Genomic DNA, 19,788 nt, shown 5'->3' on the forward strand with positions numbered 1-19,788 from the left:
CGAAGTTATAATGTATTGGGCGCCTGTTTCGATGGCTCCACAAAAGGCTTCCTGTTGTCTGTTGTTTGATGACTATCTTATTTCTCGGAGGGAGCGCAGCGACCGGAGAGCAAGTCTGAGCAAGTCTAATCTTGGTATCGCATATGCGAAAAGCTTATTTTTCGTGTCCACACCACAGGCTTCCCAGTCACTTTGTATTTTTATTTCATGCTAATCAGCGGTCTTTTTAGCGCATGCGCGAGTTTCATATAGTGGATGGGTTTTTTCGTGTCCACACCACAGGTTTCCCATTCGGCTGATTTGTATTTTGATTTCTTATCGATCAGTGGTCTTTTTAGCGCATGCGCGAGTTTCATATAGTGGATAAAATTTTTCGTGTCCACACCACAGGTTTCCCAGTCGGCTGATTTGTATTTTGATTTCATATCCATCAGCGGTGTTTTTAGCGCATGCGCGAGTTTAATATAGTGGATGCAATTTTTCGTGTCCATACCACAGGTTTCCCAGTCGGCTGATTTGTATTTTGATTTCATATCCATCAGCAGGGTTTTTAGCGCATGCGCGTGTTTATATAGTGGATGCAATTTTTCGTGTCCACACCACAGGTTTCCCCGTCGGCTGATTTGTATTTTATTGATTTCATAGTGGTCTTTTTCGAGAACCCCTGTACTGAAACACCGTTTGTCCCGTCCTCCAAGCATTCACTTTCTATTAGAAACTTCTAGAATATGCTGCTTGGCTGTAACTCTTGATCAAGCCCTATACAGTATAACCCAATAAGTCGTCTTTCCGGTCCGTCCTACCACAGGTAGCCCGTACTGATAAAGCTGGTCTGACCAAACTTTCCTCATTCCTTCACCACAGGTAGTCTGCACTCATGCCGCTAGCTTATCGACTCCTCCTAGTTTATCCCTGTAGCTCTTGAAAACGGCTTGTATATCGCCGATAAGCTGTCGTTCCAGTTCGTCTACTTGCGAAGGCGAAACTCCTTTCATCTCTATCGAGTCTTTGGAAAACTTGTAGCTCGCTGCAACAGAAAAAGGTGTTATCAAAATCCATTATAGGTACAGAATATGTCAAAATGTGCCGAGGTGGGGGGGGGGAGGGGGGGCTATCACCCAAATCATCCGTTGCCGTTTGTTCATCTGTTTGTTTTTGCGTGTTTCTTTGCGTTTGCTTTGAAACATTCACGTTGCATTTAGTTTCGCGGGTTTTCATCCTAACGTTTTAGTGCTACACCCCATTGTTGTGGCTGGGGTCACGTGATTTTCCATCTATGTTCCTCCCAGCCGGTAAATAACAGACATATTTATTCCCCTTTTGGTCATAGTTCGTTGTAGGTCATTGCCACGTCAAGAGTCAATAGCGGGTCTGAATTGGGAATAAATTGGGAATGTATAAAATGGTTATTGGTAGCTTCTATAGCGATATAACGATGCCATGATTTTACGTCGTAATAGGTTCTTTATAGCGAATTTTCTAACTGTATGATCTCAGCAAAAACTCGCGCTGTGCGCTTCTTCAGCCTCCCCATAATGCATCTCGCGGCGCCTGGGTACGCAAATCATCCGTTGCCGTTTGTTCATCTGTTTGTTTTTGCGTGTTTCTTTGAGTTTGCTTTGAAACATTCACGTTGCATTAAGTTTCGCGGGTTTTCATCCTAACGTTTTAGTGCTACACCCCATTGTTTTAAACTATAAATTGGGAATGTATAAAATGGTTATTGGTAGCTTCTATAGCGATATAACGATACCATGATTTTACGTCGTAATAGGTTCTTTATAGCGAATTTTCTAACTGTATAAACTCAGCAAAAACTCGCGCTGCGCGCTTCTTAAGCCTCCCCATAATGCTGAGTGCTTTGACCGTGCTTGCGCTTAGGTCCACGGACTAAGGTGAATCATTACGGCGTAACTTGTGACAATTCGATTAGCCCAGCCGCGCAATGGAGGTGTATTGAGTAAAAAGATAAAAGATCGTGACTTTAGTATTTAGTGTCACATCACCCAGGGAGTTGGTATCGCGTGACCTTAAGTATTTAGGGGCGCGCTTATGGCATTTGTTGTGCCAACCACGCATCTCACACAAGCCTCATCAGCAAATAAGGCTTAAATCCTCCTGTCATAAAAAATACTTTTTCAAATTTATTTTTCAAAAATGCTTTTGAAATTTATTTATTAATATATTTTGTAATTTATTTTTTCAGTTGAAGGATGATAGATCTCACTCCACGATATCCGAACATAACTCTATTTTTCTAGCGGTTTCGACCGTTTGCTACCCGGGTCTTCAGCTTCACTCGTTAATGACGAAACAGAAGTGAGAATCAATCTTGCACAATTGCAAGAAAATCGAGCAGGTTACCTTATCATGCGCGTGCCATTAGGCTTGCGAGATATGACTCTAATAATGCTTTAGCCAGTCAAAACTTCATCTTTAACGAGTGGTATTTTAAATCAGGAACCCTAAGTACGGTGCTGGTCTTGTCATTACCAGCTTAATACACTCTTTTTTTCTAATATATATATATATTTTTTTTCTTATAAGAACGTACAAGCCTTAAATAACCCAGCCTCAGTGACAACTTTTTTCTCAATGCTCACCCACAGTAGTTTTTTTAACGGAATATGCTGTTAAAAGCAATGTCCAAATAAGAATAGCCTCTATAGCGTCGAAGTTATTTTTGCCCATGAGATTTTAAGGCATTTTTTTTTTTTTTTTTTTTTAGCACCATATTAATTTAAAGTTGTTCTTATAAAAAGGGTTTATACCAGCCCTCATGCAGCTCTAAGATAAGGTCGCTTACTTTCCAAATCCCTATAATAATCACCACTGCAATGCTTTACAAATATTCACCCAACTTATTGCTCCAATTTGTGGATGTTATGACATTTATTAAAGGCACAGTTCCCGCGGGTGTGGGATGAGGAGTATTCGGTGTTAGCTTGTTCGGGGCTCTGACAGTCACCATTTTACCACCCCAGCAGCTATAGAGCTAATAATAAAACATCCTTTTCCATCGGCGTATCTGCAATCCATTTGGCACTCTTTAACAATTGAACTTGGTACGCTAAAGATAAAGCTATGTTTTGGGATGGTTATTTTCTAATTTCATCTGCAAATAATGCAACGGGAAACAAGAAAATAGGAGAGGCTGATAGAATCCCTTTAAAGTACACCTGCTCCCTGTGTTCATACCCAACTGTTATATCTAGCCCAAACTCCTTGTGTTGTGAGAAACAGCTTAGCGCATCTGTAAGCAGATCTGATGTTACAAGCGTGATGAGCAAGTAGACGCCAACACTAGTCTTTTACGGCTTAAGGCTACGATTCCAACCGATCAAACAGCGTTTAACTCGCAATTGCCAGTGAGTAATTAGACTGATCATGTTTCAGCAATCATTGCGCATTAAAGGAGAGTTCATTCCCGAACGATTTATAAACATTCCGACCTACAGTGCCACCTTTACCGTCGAGAAAACACTCGGTTTCTTTTCTACCCGCAGAGCTTGTTGAGGATTCAAGGGAGGGAGAGGAAAGATAGATGTATCTAATCAAGACCGCGGTGGTAGAGAGGTAAGGCGATACTCCAATCCTTACGTTTCATGATCAAGTGGAATTAAGTGTGTGATCTCGCTAATAAGTTCCAGGGGTATTCATGTGATCTTGAGAAGTGTAAAAACTTTTTGTTTTTTTGTTGACTCGGGAATATAACTTGTTGAATGCGCATTTTACACGAAAAGGTAAATAATTCTTCTGACAATAGGGTGTGAGAAATCACTCCTGTTTCATAGCAAAATAACGACAAAGTCACGCCGCTGCAGCTGATCTACGCGGCTAAACGGGCAAAGATATATAGATATGGGCAAAAACTTGTATAATCTACTAGGAAAAATCACAAAAGTGCGTTTGTGTATAGAGTAAACGGCGAAGGTTCTTCACACCTTTATTCTCACACTCTCTCGTCTCATAAAGATAATCGAGTACTTATCCTCAAATAGCACTTAGAATACCCTTAGATAAGCTTCTGTTTCGAGTGTTTGAAGCGACAGAAAGTGAGGCGATTCCTCTCCCGAATGTCTAGTAGAAACTACAGACATTCTTCGACTATTCCCAGCGTGTTATTTGTTCACCGATCTACCGATTCAAGCCGATGACACAAATCCATGATGATTGCTCATCGCGTGAGATACCCACTCACTCGGGTGTAATCGTCTAGATGACCTAAAGCACGCGACTATGCCTGTATGGATTTAAAAAAAAATGAAAAAAATGAGAAAAGATGTATGCAGTGCAATCACGATATTTCAAACACTTTAAACTTGAACATTTCGCTTACTCGAAGTGGTGTGATTTTCTACTCTCGATAAATCCCGACGTAACAGATAGCATTGATAATTGGCATCAATTGAAAATAATCCATATCAATTTACTAGAGGATTATCAATTGGTAAAAAAAAATTGATAACAACAGATCATCAAAAGTCGGGCGACTCTAAACTTGATATTTCAGATAACAATTGATAATAAAAATCCTAATAAATAGAAATTGATAATCAATCATAATTGATAACATTTTAATCAAGTTGATTGATATAAATCGATCGACTTGATGATACTTGATAACGGAAAAAATATGTGAGCATCATTTGTTACCAAGTGCTAAAAATAATTTATAATCATTTAGTAAGTTGATATCAATTATGATCAATTTCATTAATTGTCCTTTGATTATCAACCTTTATCAATTGTTACGTTGGGATAACTTGATGAATCGAACTTCCTTCACACATGCGCACAAGCTTTCTGTGTCCGCTCGTTTCCTTTGCTCCACATCAAACTGGGTTAAAACAGGTTTCTCTTATCGTGGTAGAAATGGAGATACCTCAGTTTAGAAGGAACTTGAACCAAATTCGAGTAACTCGCAAGCTCAAAGTCGATTTCGTGTCCAAAAGTAATATTCTACATTTTACCCTGGATAAATAGAACATCTCGAGTAAACGTATTGTATGATTGTGATCTGTTTGCCTCTGTACTCTGTTAGAGGGAATGTTGATTGCTTGATGTATTAATTCTCTCAAACAAACTTATTTCGCATAAATCTTGTAAAAGGAAAATTTAAAACTAAACGAATTAGTCTTGATAATCTTAATACTGTAAATTAAATCTTGTTGTGCTAAACATGATAACAATTTTTGATAACGGATCTCGTATATTCATACACTTCCTTCTATTTGTGACATTCATTTCTTTCGAGTTCGGCATATAAGCGCGCCGGTTTATCATTAAAGCTTGAATCACTAAAACGAATATTCGACCATTGTTATTTGTCTTGCTAAAGACAAATTTTATTTTTATAGTGACATTTTGACGAGGCCCGAGATCGAATTAAAAAGCTAGTAAAATATTTCATGTCATCGTCTATATATTCAAGAATTTCTGGCTGGTCTATTTCCTGAATGAAATAGACACTCTGCGATGTAAAATTTACAACTTTAAGGTAGTCCTAGAATCTATTAATCATCTATTCAATATTTTCTTGACCTCCGGTGCTATACCCCTCTCGTGCTTTACGCTTCGACGATTGATCACACTGGCGATCGCCGTGTAACAGTAGTGCGCTGTTTTGTAGTTTCCAACGTGGATAACTCACCAAGACCCTTAGGAAACCTGAACTCTTCGGGAGGGAGCAGCTTAGAAAAACAGGGGAATTTTAAGCCAAGTACTTAAAACAGGTAAGGGCTGGGACTGAAGGGAGAGATAGTATGGAGAGCGGGGCGTTGGGATAAGAAATTAAGGCAACTTACTCAGGCGCGTATCCCGGGTTGGCTTAGGTGGGTTGCGCAGTCATATTGAAAAAGCCTAGTATTTGAAGATTCCTAAATAAGAAATGGCCCACTTTTTTGCCGCCCCACTCCCCCCTGTGTATGCGCCTGTTACAGCTCCTTTTGACTACTTTCGGACACGTTTGCAAACCCCCCCGTTCTAACCTCCTCTTAGCTCTTTCTTAAGGGGATAACGCTTTTTACACACAAAAATCTTTGTCCGTACGCATGAAGCAACCGAGCAACAACTATTAAGGTAAGGTTGAGGCAGCAGTGAAGTAGCTAAGTAAGATTTCCCGGGCCAAAGGCATCACAAAGAATAAGGTTTCTCCATAAGAATTCTTTAACAAACACATAAAAGAAATACAAACATTCAATTTCTTTACATTTTCTATTCAGGGGGTTCGAAAACAAATAAGATGATATGATCCATGATAAATGATAAAATCATTAAACATCCTTTCTAAGAGGGAAATGGGTCAAGTAGAGACACAATGCCTTGCTAAACTGTTCCACTTGTAAACACCTTACTGTTAAGCCTTTTCCTATATCTTTTTTTTCTCAGTTATTATTAATCTTTAGGGCTTTTATTAAAAGTACCGTATGTCTATTTCGGGAAACATTTATTGTCTTAAATAATGAATCTTGCACCCACCGGCATAATTGATGGCTATCTCTTTAAAGCAATTAACGGTTTCTCACAAATGTCTCAGACATCTGTTCCTTATTCGATGATGAACCGCTATGTTTGACGATCACACAAAGACAATCAGACTTGAACTCACATTTTCAAGTCGAACTGTGTAGAGCTCTTATACACTGTTTTGTTTGTTAGGTAGGAGAAGAAAATGTCAATTTTTCAAGAGCATCTTGAAAGATACGGTCTGTCCGCCGACATTTTGCTATCCCGGCCCAAAAAAAAGTGTGAGAAAGCATATATTTTTTTATCAGCTTATTTGGGAAAATATTGTGATACTTTTGATTACATTTTGATTGAAGTATAAGACCTTTGTCCTTAGATTACTGGTTTGTGGTTTTATCAAATGACTTGTCATCCATATCGAATGAAAAAGCATCCATTTCCATAGGGTTAATTTGGGGAAATCAATGCGATATTTTCGCTTGAATTTGTTTATTAAGTATAAGACTTTTCTTTCAGGTGGTTATTTCGAAATTTTAGCACAATATGTGCCTTCCAATATTAAATGACAACAATAGACAAAGGTGTGGCTGTCTGGAGCTCTTTAATTATACCAGCACCAGGCTCTTCCTTCACAGTGTATTTAAATTAACCTTTAACTTCGCATTATTTTCAGACATAAAAAAACATCTCTATCGCGTAAAATATAGAACCAAATCTTTACGAGCTTTCGAGAGAAAAAACACAGCCGCGATTTTATCTTTGAGTGCATTTCATTCATCATTTATCAAATATTTTCAGACATAATTAACAATTATACCATTTCCATTGAGGTGGATAGTGGCGAAGTAGATATTTTGAAGCCACTATCCTTCGAAATGAAAATGGTATAATTGTCTTAGGCTAAGTTCAAACGTCGTATTATCCATGAGCCGTATTCATTGCAAATGCGTGCAAATGAAGATGGGACAATCGATTTGGTTCATTTGCATGCATTTGCATTGAATACGGTTCATGGATAATACGATGTTTGAACTTAGCCTTAGTATATAAACGAACTTTAAAGCAATTTTCTTTTCGGAAATACTTGCAAATCGGCTGTTGTACTTTCCATTTTTCTTGATTTCGGGGCGCAGGTGGTGTATATTGCATTTCATCCAGAGTTTCTCAACCAATCAAATCGCTTGTTCTTGCGAGGTTTCCCGAGTTAAAAAAATATGTCTCCTAAAAGCAATTAACATGATAAAAAGTATGGACGCAAATCTTTACGAGCTTCCGAGAAAAAAACGCAGCAATTTGCCAAATGCATTTTTTAAGGAAAACAACTAGAAACAAGAAATAATAAGAAAAAGCTCAAATCAGTCGTGACTACAAGGAGAACACTAGAAAACATGTCATTACACTCTTTTATTTATAAAAAAACATTTTTATAAGAACATGCAGTCTGAGATTTCACCAAATTTTTTAAAAAAATGCTAAGAACGCCGAGGCTCAGATAGCAGAATTTTATCTTTTTTAGTTCTGATGCGTTCTAAAATGCAGAATCTAATTGTGCACATAGTAACAACCTTAATTTTATTGCTATTGATCATTTGTGTAATTCTCTTCCTAATAATTCATTGGGTATTATATTCTTATATACACTAAAATTTAAAAACATCATTAAGAACATATTCAGCCTTAAAATGTCCCAAAAAAAGAACGGCCCAGCCTCAACTGAAAATTAAACGCTCTTATAAAAAAGAGTGTATTTACCATTACCTGTTAAACATGAATTTCGCGCAAATATTTTATCAGACTAGAATAGTGGGGTAGATTACGGATGCACAAGCTTGGCGTACCCTAGAGTGAGGTAATTGGGACATCACCTGTGTTTATTTCATTAATATGTACGGCAAGTATCCGCTAGGCCGCTAGGGTTAATATTGTGACTTCATTTTGGCTATGCACGCCTAGCCTGATATGTGCAGCAAGTACGCTGGAGACAGAAAATATATTTGAATGAATCTTGTTTTGAAAACTTTCGTCGTTCTTGGTCACTCGGTCATTTCCTTAAGGACATTACACACCATATCTGAAAGCATGTTTTAATAATTTTTTTCGCTTTTTTATCGCCCTAGAACTGTGTACGTCCAGAAATACCATGTTTACTTGCAGGAATTTGTGTTAATTACGAGATTGCAGGCTGCCATTTTGAAAAATAGGCCCAGGCCTTAACGTCTTAAAACATCACAGGTCACCCACAGGCTAGCCCAAGGATAAGATAGACGATCTCTACGATGAGGGACTGGGCAATAGAGTGACGTAATACTGACGTCATCAGTAATGCCTAGTGCACACTACTGACGTAACGACATAACAACATAGACGCGCGCACTCTTTTAAGCCTGACATAATAACATAGACATAATGACATAAAAGAAAAAACATGTATATCATTATGTTCATGTCGTTATGTTGGGCTTATGTCAAAATGTCAAACCATTCACTCTTGAACATGAATATAAATAAATATGAATATAAGGGTGCACGCGCCTATGTCGTTATTTCACTAGTGTGCACCAGGCATAAGTGCTGGTCTTACCTGCTCTGCGCCGCAAACACCCGCTAGGGTTAAGATAGACGATCTCTGCGATGACTCCAATCACGAAGATGACAAGCACGATTACGATACACGTGTAAAGCGATGGCAGGAACAGGTCACCCGTCGGATCAAAAATGCTCTGGGAGTTCTTTACCGCCTCTTTGTTAATCGCCTGTTAACAAGAAGAGAATAACTGTTAACAGACAATCACAGCGGCTGCTAGCTCAGTAGTAGCGAATGGCAAAATAGGCAATGGATCGTTTTGAAGTTAATGGGAGTGCTGTGAATTTTTGGCTCGAAAGCAAGGCGTTGGTCTTGTCTACAGTTATAATTTGATAAAAAAAGGCTACCCAAAAAAGTGGACCCGAGGACCTAAAATTCTCATCACTGTCTTGGCTTTTTCTTGATATAAACAAATGGTACAGCAATGCATCATGGGAAGTTTGAGCTTTTCCAATTCAATCTGACCTCAAGATGAGTTGACTAGAGGTTATTCAAGTCCAAGGCGACAGATCACCCCTCTTCCACACGTTTTGAGTAGTTACAAGTAGGTGTTAATCCGCTTCTTGCATTAAGTTAGAATCCAGACGTCGGCAAAGAGTTATCAATCACACCAGAGCTTACGAATATGATATCGATCGATTTCAACACCAAGTTACACACAGGTATCGATTTGTTACGCACCTTGACAGTTTTACTCAGCTGCGAGCTGACGAAGTTGACAAGCAGGTATCGTTTAAACCCGAGCTTAAGAACAAATATCGCTTTTTTACCCACCTTGACTGTTTTACTCAGCTGTGAGCTGACGAAATTGACGACCAGGTATCGATCGCGCGCGAGAATCCTATTGAAGCACGCGCGAATCACGGGGTCGTTGATGATGGCGCCGTAAGCCATCCCGTCCTGCCTCACGACTGCATTCTTCTTGAATAAGGAATCCGGAAACACTTCGGAGAAATGGCTGATCTGGTAATTATCGAGAAGCACCCCTGCAAACCATACCACGTTGAGAAAAAAAGGGAATCCATATCAATCAATCTTGTTTTAAAACTATCGTTTTTCTACCTCGCTCGGTTAATTCCTTATTAGGAAATTACTTGCCATATTTGGAAGTCCGCTTCAGTCGTTTTTTCGCTTTTTTGTCGGCCTAGTACTGTGTACGTCGTTGGATGGTCCGAGGTGCTGGGAGAGGGAGGGACTGTGCCCGAGTCATGGATACGCTACTTACTACGTCATTCGTTTGCAGTTGCTGTTAGTATTATATACATCCGCCCTGTTCACGTCCTTACGTAGCACATTGTATTTTGCAAGTAGAAATACATACCATCTATTTCCCTTTTATCGAGAGCTTGGCGAATCTCGTTCACGTCTCTGTATACTGCAAGGAAAACAGGCTTATGTGCGGCACATTTGCTATAATTTGTCTTTAAGTAGCCTTGGTATATGATATAGTCCTAAGTTAACTACAAGAGAGTAGTTTACCTTGTATGTCGGCTTGTTCATTCATGGCAACAGCGAATTCTATCGACCGCTCTAACACGCCGACCTTAGAATAAAGAGCGCGTTAGTTATGCACCTATTTCAAATATGGTTGCACTCGGAGAATCTGTGTCGTAACCCGAAGTGCTTCATGGATATCAAATAAATGAGAAATAAAAGTTTATGAAAACAAACAGGTTTGAAAAGCTTTAGCGTTTTTGTTTATGTACCTCTTATCGGCGTTCAGAGACCAGGATTCAGCCATAAATACGTTACCCATGAAGCACTGCGGGTTACGACACATAGCATTCCAACCTTATTCGAATTAGGTGTATATAATGGCATGATAAAATTGAGATCCACGGGGAAAATAATATGGTCAGTCTTTTGTTTAGTTGCTTGTTTAAAATTTGTCTATTTGTGTTTGATTATTTATTCGAATTTCCGTTTTATTTGGCTATTTTTCAAATCCCCGTTTAACCTGTCAATGAAATTCTATTTATTTATGTTTATTGTTTTTCTTAAGTAGAGAAATCCTTATAATATTGGACTCCCGTCAATCAAATATGTCTCGAATTTGCTTAGAGCATGTATGTCTGTGCCACTTGTCTACCGCTGACCCGATAATACGTCTATAGCGCTGACCGGCTAGTCAAAGCGCACATGCACGTGTCAATTGTCTACCGCTGACTAGTGAGGCATAAAGGATGCATTTCTCCCGCTTACTGGCCAGCAATAAGGCGCATGCGGATTTCTTACCTTGGAACCAGCGATGCTCCTCTTGTCCAGGCTGATCGCGGTTAATGACGTAGTTAAGGTCGCCGTGAAGATCGACACGATGCACACACCAAGTAGGATCCAGGCCACCGCAAAAATACGGCCAAGTACGGTCTGGGGGCACCGGTCACCATAGCTAACGGCAAAAAACTTTGATTTAGGGAACAGAAATTTAGGATATCAGCCGTTGGTATTATGCTGTGGTGTATGAGTGTTGCTAAACCTACTGCTGCAGCTTCCGTTGATAGTTAAGGTTGATGATTCAATTAGCCTACCCTACGGTTGTCATGGAGACGAAGGCCCACCAGAATCCTTCCCAGGATCCTCTGAAAAACGATCGCGGGAAATGTTCCGGGTTGGTTTTGAGTTCCTGGAAAAGGAGTCAAATTCTCATCAATTTCGTAATAATACTATCACTAACAGGCCTTTAACTAGGATTGACAGAGGCAATATAGGCTTCTTTCGGGAAAAGAATAGTGTCTGACGACCCCACTTTTAGGCGGCCAAGGGTGGGGTTCTGGGGTGGGGTGCCCCGGAAACTTGCGCACCCCCAGTGTACGCACCAGGCACCCCACCATCATCATGTGCATCATCAGTGTGACTTCCATCCTTCACTTACGACCTTTACTGTTCCAGACCACACAAGTGTTCGTACCCCCACCCCCCCCTTTCTCGGGCTCTATTACCATTGACCACAGTATAGTAAGGTTCCCCCCCTATCTCGGGCTCTATTACCATTGACCACAGTAAGGTCCCTGAACATATAGACAGCAACAGTGTGAAGATAAGCACTGGCCACGCCTCAAACACGGCGGACAGGAGCTTCATGGGGAAGCTGACAAGCTTTCCCTTGGGAACAACAAAGGCAATACTAGAGGGCGGTATAAGCCCTATCATCTCCGCGCCCGCGTTCGGCGCAACGCTAGTCTTCAGGTCCACTAAAGTGGGGTAGATGATGTCAGCCGTGCTCGTCTCGAGTAGAAGTCGGTCCGAGTCGTTGCGTGGTGACTTGTGGTAGATTTCCAGGCATAAGGCATTCTGGGAAGGATCGGGTTCGCAACATTTGTGAAGGAGCATGCGCAGAATGTCTGTTTAAAGAGAGATTGCGTCATAAGAGGGTGTCTTAGAACGGAATAGTAAAAAGAAAGTTTGCTTTCTATTCGATGGCCCGGCGTTCGAGATTGGCGAACGCTTTAAACAAGGAACCGCACTATAAAAGGGCCTGGACCAGGGCCACAAAAGGCGCAGTTGTTTGTAAACTGCTACGCGGTGCGGAGCTCCGGAGTTCAGTCAAGCGTGTCTTGTTTGCCCACGAGGAGCGAAACCCAAACACTTTTGAAGCGCTTTTCCTCTCGTTTACTCGGTTTATTTTCTACTAACAATGAACAACCCACCAAAAGAGCAGGAATGTGCAGTGAAAACTAGTTCAAATTATTAACGATAACACAACTAAAAAGTCTCACTACCGACGCAATGTTACGGCGTGTTGGCATCTTGAAGTTTGAATCTTATTCAGCCGAAAGGGGGCCGAGCTAAGCCCTTTTATAGTGCGGGTCCTTGTTTAAAAATAACGTTAGAACCCGAGCATTAGCTTCCCTTTATATGATTGCGAGCATGCAAGGCACCATCTACCGCGGCTTGTTGTGTGTCAAAGCTTCTATTGTTTGGTAGAACAAATCAAGATAACAGAGCTGAGAGCTGAATACAAAGGTGTTCTTTGGGAATGTTTCTACGATCGGGTGAAGACCACAAAGAGCTTAAAGAAGGGCAACCACTCCGCCATTTTACGCTTCCGAGTCACACAAAAGAAATCCATTTCCATCGGCTAATTCAAGCAAGTAACTGATCTACTTTCCATCAAACTTCAATAAAGTTATAACCATACTTTTATCGTGCATGGTTATCTTAAAGTTTCCTTGCAAACAGACTGTTTTTTTTCGATGTAAATTAAAAGGAGTGGACGGTCGACATTCTTTTAGCCATTGTTGTCGTTCTCGCATCAAAATCAAGGTGCTTTATAAGAAGATTTTGCATTTTTTTTTATTCTTTTTGCTTATGTTTTATAGATTTCACTAACGCTTGAATTCTTTTGTTTAAAATGCAATTTGAATGATACGCTTTATTAGACATGTCCTTATTTACTTAAGTCAACTTTCTCATTAATCATATTGACCTTAATTGACTATTAATAATTAATGTACTATTATGTTTATTTTACGTCCATTTAGTTTCTGTCTTGTTTGATAATTCATCACATTAGATAATTTATGTCCACACAGCTCACCTAGACACACGTGACTAGACACCATTATTCGTATTCATATTTCTACAGGTATAACTATGATTAAGTAGTCTGGATAAAAAAAAGAAAAGAGAAAGAGCTAGCAATTCGAGTTACTCAAGGATAACGAAGAGAAATTCAATAACTGTAGCCAATAAAACTTGCTATTTTTAAGGAGTAAATAGAAGAATGTTCGAGAGGGTAAACAAAGAATAGGGAAATTATCTAGCGAGGAGTTAATCGGGTTTGAGTTCGATTTATCAGTGTAAAAATGACTTAAAATAAGGCCAAGTCAAAAAAGGGAAAAAACCCAAGAACTATGGTTTTTGTCAATGGGGAACAATCGAGTTATCCGTGTTCGAGTAACAGGTTATTAGTCTATGTCCGACGTCTGATGAATAAACTACGCGTCTACAATAATCGGCTTCTGATCGGAATATCTGTGACTTACCGGGTAGAATTCCAGCAGTGTCGTTCTCAGAGCGATACACATACGGGACTCGCTCAAACCAAGCGACGCTGACACAGGACGGGCACATGACAGTGCCTCGACATGTAGAGTTTGACCGGGAACAGGCCGACTGTACGCCAGCTACAAGGCCACAGAACACAAAAAATACGACTGACACTCGCATGGTGACAGGCGAACCAAATCTCAGATTTAGTTTATTTGTATTCGACCTCCTTTTGCACGGGAGAGTTTTCGGCTCCAAAACTTCTGACTGTTTAAAAATACGCTCGGTTTGCTTGGCACTTTTGAGAAACAGGTTTTTTTTAGCCGATCACAACACCAACAGCCTTGGCTTTTGACTCGCATTGATAATTATTAGACGTTTATGACAATGAGGCTGTGTGACAATGAGGCTGCGTAACCATGGGGCTCCATGCGTGACCGAACTGTGCGTGATTAGATTTTGCCACGTGGTTTGTTCGAAATATCTGAAAAGGCTGGTTTTCACTAGGACGCATGCGCAACGCACGTTATTTTCCGATTCTCACTTGAAGGCAAGAGCAAGCGCGAGAGAACATAACTGCTTGATTGTCTTGCGCTTGTGTTAAGCAATTCTGACTTGTGTGTTCTATCGTTTGCGCTTGCGTCGTAGTGTGAACTAACCTTTAGGTCATTCACGATTTAGCCCGGGCGTCAGGTAGCCTACAAGGCGTTTGTTTAGGCGTTTGTTGGTGTTTCCGCGACGAAAACCCCGCTTTTTCGTGTTTTGTGTGCCATCTTGGATTTTTGGCCGTGCGCGAGCTGGATGCGAAAGCAAAAGGCAAAAGCTGGGGGGGGGGGGGGGGGGGGCGGGCTTGGGGGGAGAAGGCGCCTTCTAGTAGGCTAAGCGTCAGGCATTTTACCGTTCCCTTTGGAGTATTTTTTCCGCTCCAGCTTTTGAAAAATAAAATCGCCTGATACTTTGGCTACCGGCAATTTTATATCTGAAAAAAAATGAATAAATAAAAGCACTCGAACGTAACCGAAAGTAATAATCGGCTAAAAGGCACACCGATATATTCCACAGAAAAATTGTGCCGATCAAGCTATGCTCGACACTTACTCAGATACTCTGTCTATTACCGCCTTTAATTCAGTTGATTCTTGAACTTTGCCGATGGAAATTATGATTTGCTTGCCTTTTTATCAGACGCAGTGCCTAAATGAGCGGTAGCCGCTCAAATTTTTGAATGTAAGCGGTAGTCTTTTATTCTCTTCAATTACCCTAGAACACCGTAGTGCTATAACCATTTTCATTTTTTGGGCATAAATGGAATTGAAGTTATCAACTAAGTATATATTTTCTTCCGTTGTTTAATAAAGTGATACACTACCGCTCATTCAGCTTCATTTTAACTCATTCAAGACCTTGAGCGGCTATCGCTCATTTAGCCTTAACGTTTTCGTTGCCCGTTTGCCATTCAACAAAAGCAAAATAGAACTAATTAAAAGATTTCCCGAACAATAAATTTATATGAAAAAAGTCCGCAGTATAAGCTTGAGTACTAGATAAGTTTAAAAGTAAATTTCACGAGACAACTAGCATCCTTCATCCATCTCTTTTCTCAGTTTACATAAAAAAGCTTCTATGTAATGTTGAACTACTTTTTATGTATTCGCTTTACTGGTAACAGCAGATAATCCGTTTGCTCTTTTCGCATTACGGTAAAACTCTGTCAATATTTCGCGTCACTTATAGGGCTCTCATGCTCACACGTCGGAAGTTTCCTCCGCTGTTCTGATTAGTTTTAGCCGTAAAAGGTTTATTAGCAATGCCTACTGTCTATCTGTTCATGGATTGATCGTTTATCCGGTTTCTAAATGTTTGGCCGTGGACTATAGTGATCAACTTGTGCCGAAAATACAGTTTAACTTTTGTAAGTAAACAATGAAAATAAACATCGGTTATAAAAATCAACGTAAGGAGATAGGGAATGGACGTAAAAAAAGAAAATTGTTTAACCCTTTAAGATAAACATTAAATTTAATGGGTTGAGCAAATCAATCTATGATTTTTAGATAAGGAGGAGGAAAACAAAGCAGTTAAATTTGAAGGATATAAACAACAACAACTTTACAGGTAGCCTGCAATGCACGCGTGTGTTTGTTTATACAGCTAAAAACCGGTTCGTAGCCGCCATCTTTGATTTTGAGCAAAAATGAATCCAATAAAAAACACCGGGTAAACACTTGCATTGCAGACTACTTGACAGGTGTTAAAAAGGTTGCGATGTTAAGTAAAGCCGCGTTTTATCAGGTATTGTAGGCGAATTAGAATCCAAATGCATATTGACACCGACTACATCTGATCCATATTTTATAATATTCAACAAAGCCATGCTTACGTTTTCACTGATGTGTAGTTTTCATCTTTCTCTAGGGAAATCTTTGTTCTCAACACAATTACCAATTGCTTGTTCGATAAGTTTGTGCTTATCCATTAAGATATGTTTTCGCCTCGCTCTTGGATTAAAGATTTAATCGTTTGGGATAAAAAAGATATACGAGTATCTATGCAAACAAATCAATATGGGTTTTTTGTGTCGTGAATGCAAAAGACATCAGTGTTGATAATTTTCAATTGATACAATGGGTAGCCACGGAGAATAGCTTAGATAGTCCATTGCTTAAGTATTTTTGTCTCTTTCTATGATATTTCATTGGTAAGAAAAGAAAAATGGTGCACACAGTATTGATATCTAAACAAAGTTAAGGATAGCTCGCTTGATTCAGTCGAGTAGAAAAATAATGACCAAACGTTAAAAGTGAAAACAAACGTCAATAAATGCAGATAGGCGTGTAATGTTACTCTTTGTTTCACTATTACATGACTAGCCACACGAAAAGCTTTCAAGTATATTTGTTACTTTAAAATGTAAGAAAAAATCGTTTTTTATCGATTAAATAATAAGCAAGTGGGTACAGACTTTAATTATGTATTATTGATATTTCGTTATCGTAACAAAAAACGAGTAAGAGCATAAACGCAAAACTGAATACACTATTTATTTTATAAGAACGTCAAATTTTCAGTTGAGGCTGGGACGTTCTTATTTTTGGAGCATTTTAAGGCTGAAAATGTTCTTAGCGATGTTCTTAAATTTTGGGGCTTATAAAATATAGTACTCAATGAATTATAAGGAGGAGAATTACATGATCAATAGCAATATAATGTTTAAGGTTGCTATTAATGAACACAATTTAACACTGCATTTTACTCAAAAAGCAATATGTTGCTGCTATCTGAGCCTCGGCGTGTTCTTAGCATGTTATTAAAATTTGGTGAAAACTCAGCCTGTATAAAAAAGGTTCTTATAAAAAAACACAAGTACACTTAGTAACGTGGGTCGTTTCTACGGTTTGGAGCATTGTATGGCTGAAAATTTTGTGAAACAGCCTCTGTCAGATGCCATTTGTTATCCTAGAAAAGTGAAAGGGCTTACATTTCCATCGGCTGATTTGCCGAAGCCAAAAGTATTGAACTTTGTTTTTAGATTATTATCTCGAGATTTTAGCACATGTGCGTTCCAATATTATATAAAAACAATAACAAAGGTGTGACTGACAAGGGTTTTTTTAAAGATGTCATAAAAATACAATAACCAATAAGGTATTGGGGGGAAAGAATTGCACAGATTATCAATAGCAATAATATTAAAGGTTGATATCATTTAATTCTACATTTTAGGACGCATCACACTAACAAAGCAATACTTTTGCTGCTGAGCCTCGGCATGTTCTTAGAATTTGGAGAAATCCCTGGCTGGACTTTCTTATAAAGAAAGTGCTTATAGAAAAGTGTTTTTCACTTATCGTAAAACATGTTGACTTAAAACTATCAAATATATTTAAGCTGTTAGTTTGAAAAGATCCGGATTGAAACACTTCAAATGCCGAAAAAGCCTGGATTTTCTGTGCACTTTAAGTGAACAGGAAACAGAATAAGAGATAAGTAATACTTGTGACGATATATGAGCTAGTTGTCATATTCTCTGGGGAATTCTGCACAGAAAATCACAAGAATCTTTGGAGGTTTGTAAATAATTTATCCGTCGGCACCGCCGATAATTACATTATTTGATCGTAGTCCAATCGGTTGCTTGATACAGTTTTTAAGTGTAACGTTTTAGAATTGTATCAAATCCTAACATCAAAAGAATAAATAATTTATTTGCGCCCCATAATCACTGGGCAGCAATCAAACAAACAAATGTGCACAAATGGAATTCAACACGTAAAGTAGCCCGACAACGTTAAATGTGGAGAGTGAGAAAACGACTAGGCAGCTGATAGAAGGGAAGTCGCGTTTTGCATTTGACGCGTGGGTCTTTGAGTAGAAACGTCCAGGAGAGAGGGCATATGGCTTCTTCCAGTCTTTCATCAAGTCACAAATTATTCTAGTGGCAATATCGAGGTAAAAGAGGTTGCTGTTTTGTTTGGAGATACAATCTTGGCTGCGTGAATTCGATAATATAGCACGCACAATTGGCAGTGAAATCACGAAATAGAAGACTTTGCGAAGTGAAGAGTTGATAATTTATCCATGCACCAAGTCTTTACCAAGTGAGTTGATCTGAGTTTGGGTAGGTGTAGAAAAGCCGTAGCACTTTCCAGATGTAATTGTTTGGTGTTTTAAGGTGGCAAAGAAGCATTTGCTTTGCAAGTCTAGTTAAAGTTGACCTTTAACACATTGAACATCCCTTAATTTAAGAAAAAAATGTTTGTTTTTCTTTTTCTGGACAACAAGATTTGTGCTTTACGATTAAAGAAAGCTAAAAGAAAGCAGTTAGGGTTATTCAAACATGCTAGAGTTTTAGTTTGGAATTTTCGCAATGTTCTAAAACGATTGTTGACGGACAAATGCTACTTTGCAGCTATAATTCTGGATACACAGTTGACTTCCTTTAAGGGATAGGGATAATAAAAATAGTTTGAGTAAACGGTAGTTTGGTTTGTCGAGGGTAAAAATGTATGTAAAAGTACTTGAGGAGAAGTAGAACCAGTTCGAGAAGCGAAAGATTTGAGTAACGAGGGTTGAGTAATCGGAAAACAACTGTATTAACTATTTGTCGCCCAAACCTCGGAGTTATAATTATCAAAACTCCAAACACGCCAGCAGTCAAGTCGCGCTAGACAGGTCTCCATGACAACTGCCGCCAAATGTGTTACGTTAGTTTGACTCCGCGTCTTCCAGACATCTTAATGAGACACCTAATTAGCCTTGCTTGCTTTTCTCGAAAGATAAGTTTAAAATGCGAAAGGGAAATTATGCTCTTAGGCTTTTTAAAAACCTCTTCTCCAGACAAATTTACATTTCTCGAAAGATAAGTTTAAAATGCGAAATGAAAATTATGCTTTTAGGCTTTTTGAAAACCTCTTCTCTAGGCGAGTTTTGCATGTGTGACGAATATTTTCCCTAGTAAAGGACAAATAAGAAAAACAGAAAAAATATAATCCTATGAAGGCAAAACTGAAGGATGGGGTGGATCTTTTATGGTATAACTCACATTTTATTTATTTTTATTATAAAACAATCTATATATTTCGCAGTGTTATTTTTTTTTATGATGAGAAAAAGATTGTTTTCTGTTTTGATTTTGCCTGGGGCAATACTATGTGTTTCTAATTTGAGCTACTCTCTTCAAAAACAGATGATGTTATTGGCAGAAAATATCCTTTTTCTCCAAAACAAATGACAAAAACTACGGGGGT

General features: G+C 39.0%; 2 protein-coding genes across 7 annotated transcripts in view; one reads left to right on the top strand and one right to left on the bottom strand.

Moving 5' to 3' along the window:
• Positions 1-19,788, top strand: part of LOC5510108 (thioredoxin domain-containing protein 11) — a 51,937-nt gene that overhangs the window by 15,369 nt on the left and 16,780 nt on the right. The window contains exons 15-16 of one of the 3 annotated variants that reach the window (XM_048719739.1): positions 2,207-3,368; positions 3,507-3,576. In XM_048719739.1, coding sequence (XP_048575696.1) covers positions 2,207-2,210 — 4 coding nt within the window. In that variant the 3' untranslated portion in view covers positions 2,211-3,368; positions 3,507-3,576. Of the gene's footprint in view, positions 1-2,206; positions 3,369-3,506; positions 3,577-5,632; positions 5,736-19,788 lie in introns of all 3 variants that reach the window. The other 2 variants (XM_048719738.1, XM_048719737.1) reach the window with 2 other exon arrangements.
• LOC5510096 lies at positions 585-16,540 on the bottom strand. 4 transcript variants are annotated; one of them, XM_032379251.2, is made up of 9 exons: positions 16,422-16,540; positions 12,041-12,393; positions 11,581-11,675; positions 11,288-11,441; positions 10,532-10,595; positions 10,374-10,427; positions 9,827-10,038; positions 9,050-9,221; positions 585-1,027 (listed from the first exon to the last, which is right to left on the bottom strand). In XM_032379251.2, the coding sequence occupies exons 2-9, from the start codon at positions 12,380-12,382 to the stop codon at positions 876-878; spliced, it is 1,245 nt and encodes a 414-aa protein (XP_032235142.1). In that variant the 5' UTR covers positions 12,383-12,393; positions 16,422-16,540; the 3' UTR covers positions 585-875. The 4 variants fall into 4 exon arrangements, with proteins under 4 accessions (XP_032235142.1, XP_032235139.1, XP_032235140.1 ...); XM_032379248.2 differs by lacking the exon at positions 16,422-16,540 and adding an exon at positions 14,038-14,807; XM_032379249.2 differs by lacking the exons at positions 585-1,027; positions 16,422-16,540 and adding exons at positions 3,932-4,243; positions 14,038-14,813.

The sequence above is a fragment of the Nematostella vectensis genome, chromosome 12, assembly GCF_932526225.1.
Source record: "Nematostella vectensis chromosome 12, jaNemVect1.1, whole genome shotgun sequence".
Classification (NCBI taxonomy): Eukaryota; Metazoa; Cnidaria; class Anthozoa; order Actiniaria; family Edwardsiidae; genus Nematostella; species Nematostella vectensis.

Excerpts from the sequence above, each read along its gene's own strand:
- LOC5510096 (XM_032379248.2), bottom strand. The coding sequence starts at position 14,221 with ATGCGAGTGTCAGTCGTATTTTTTGTGTTCTGTGGCCTTGTAGCTGGC. Across the intron at positions 10,039-10,373 it reads CGATAAAAGGGAAATAGATG|GGGTGCTTCTCGATAATTAC; the intron begins GTATGTATTTCT and ends TATGGTTTGCAG. Across the intron at positions 9,222-9,826 it reads AGCTGAGTAAAACAGTCAAG|GCGATTAACAAAGAGGCGGT; the intron begins GTGGGTAAAAAA and ends TCTTGTTAACAG.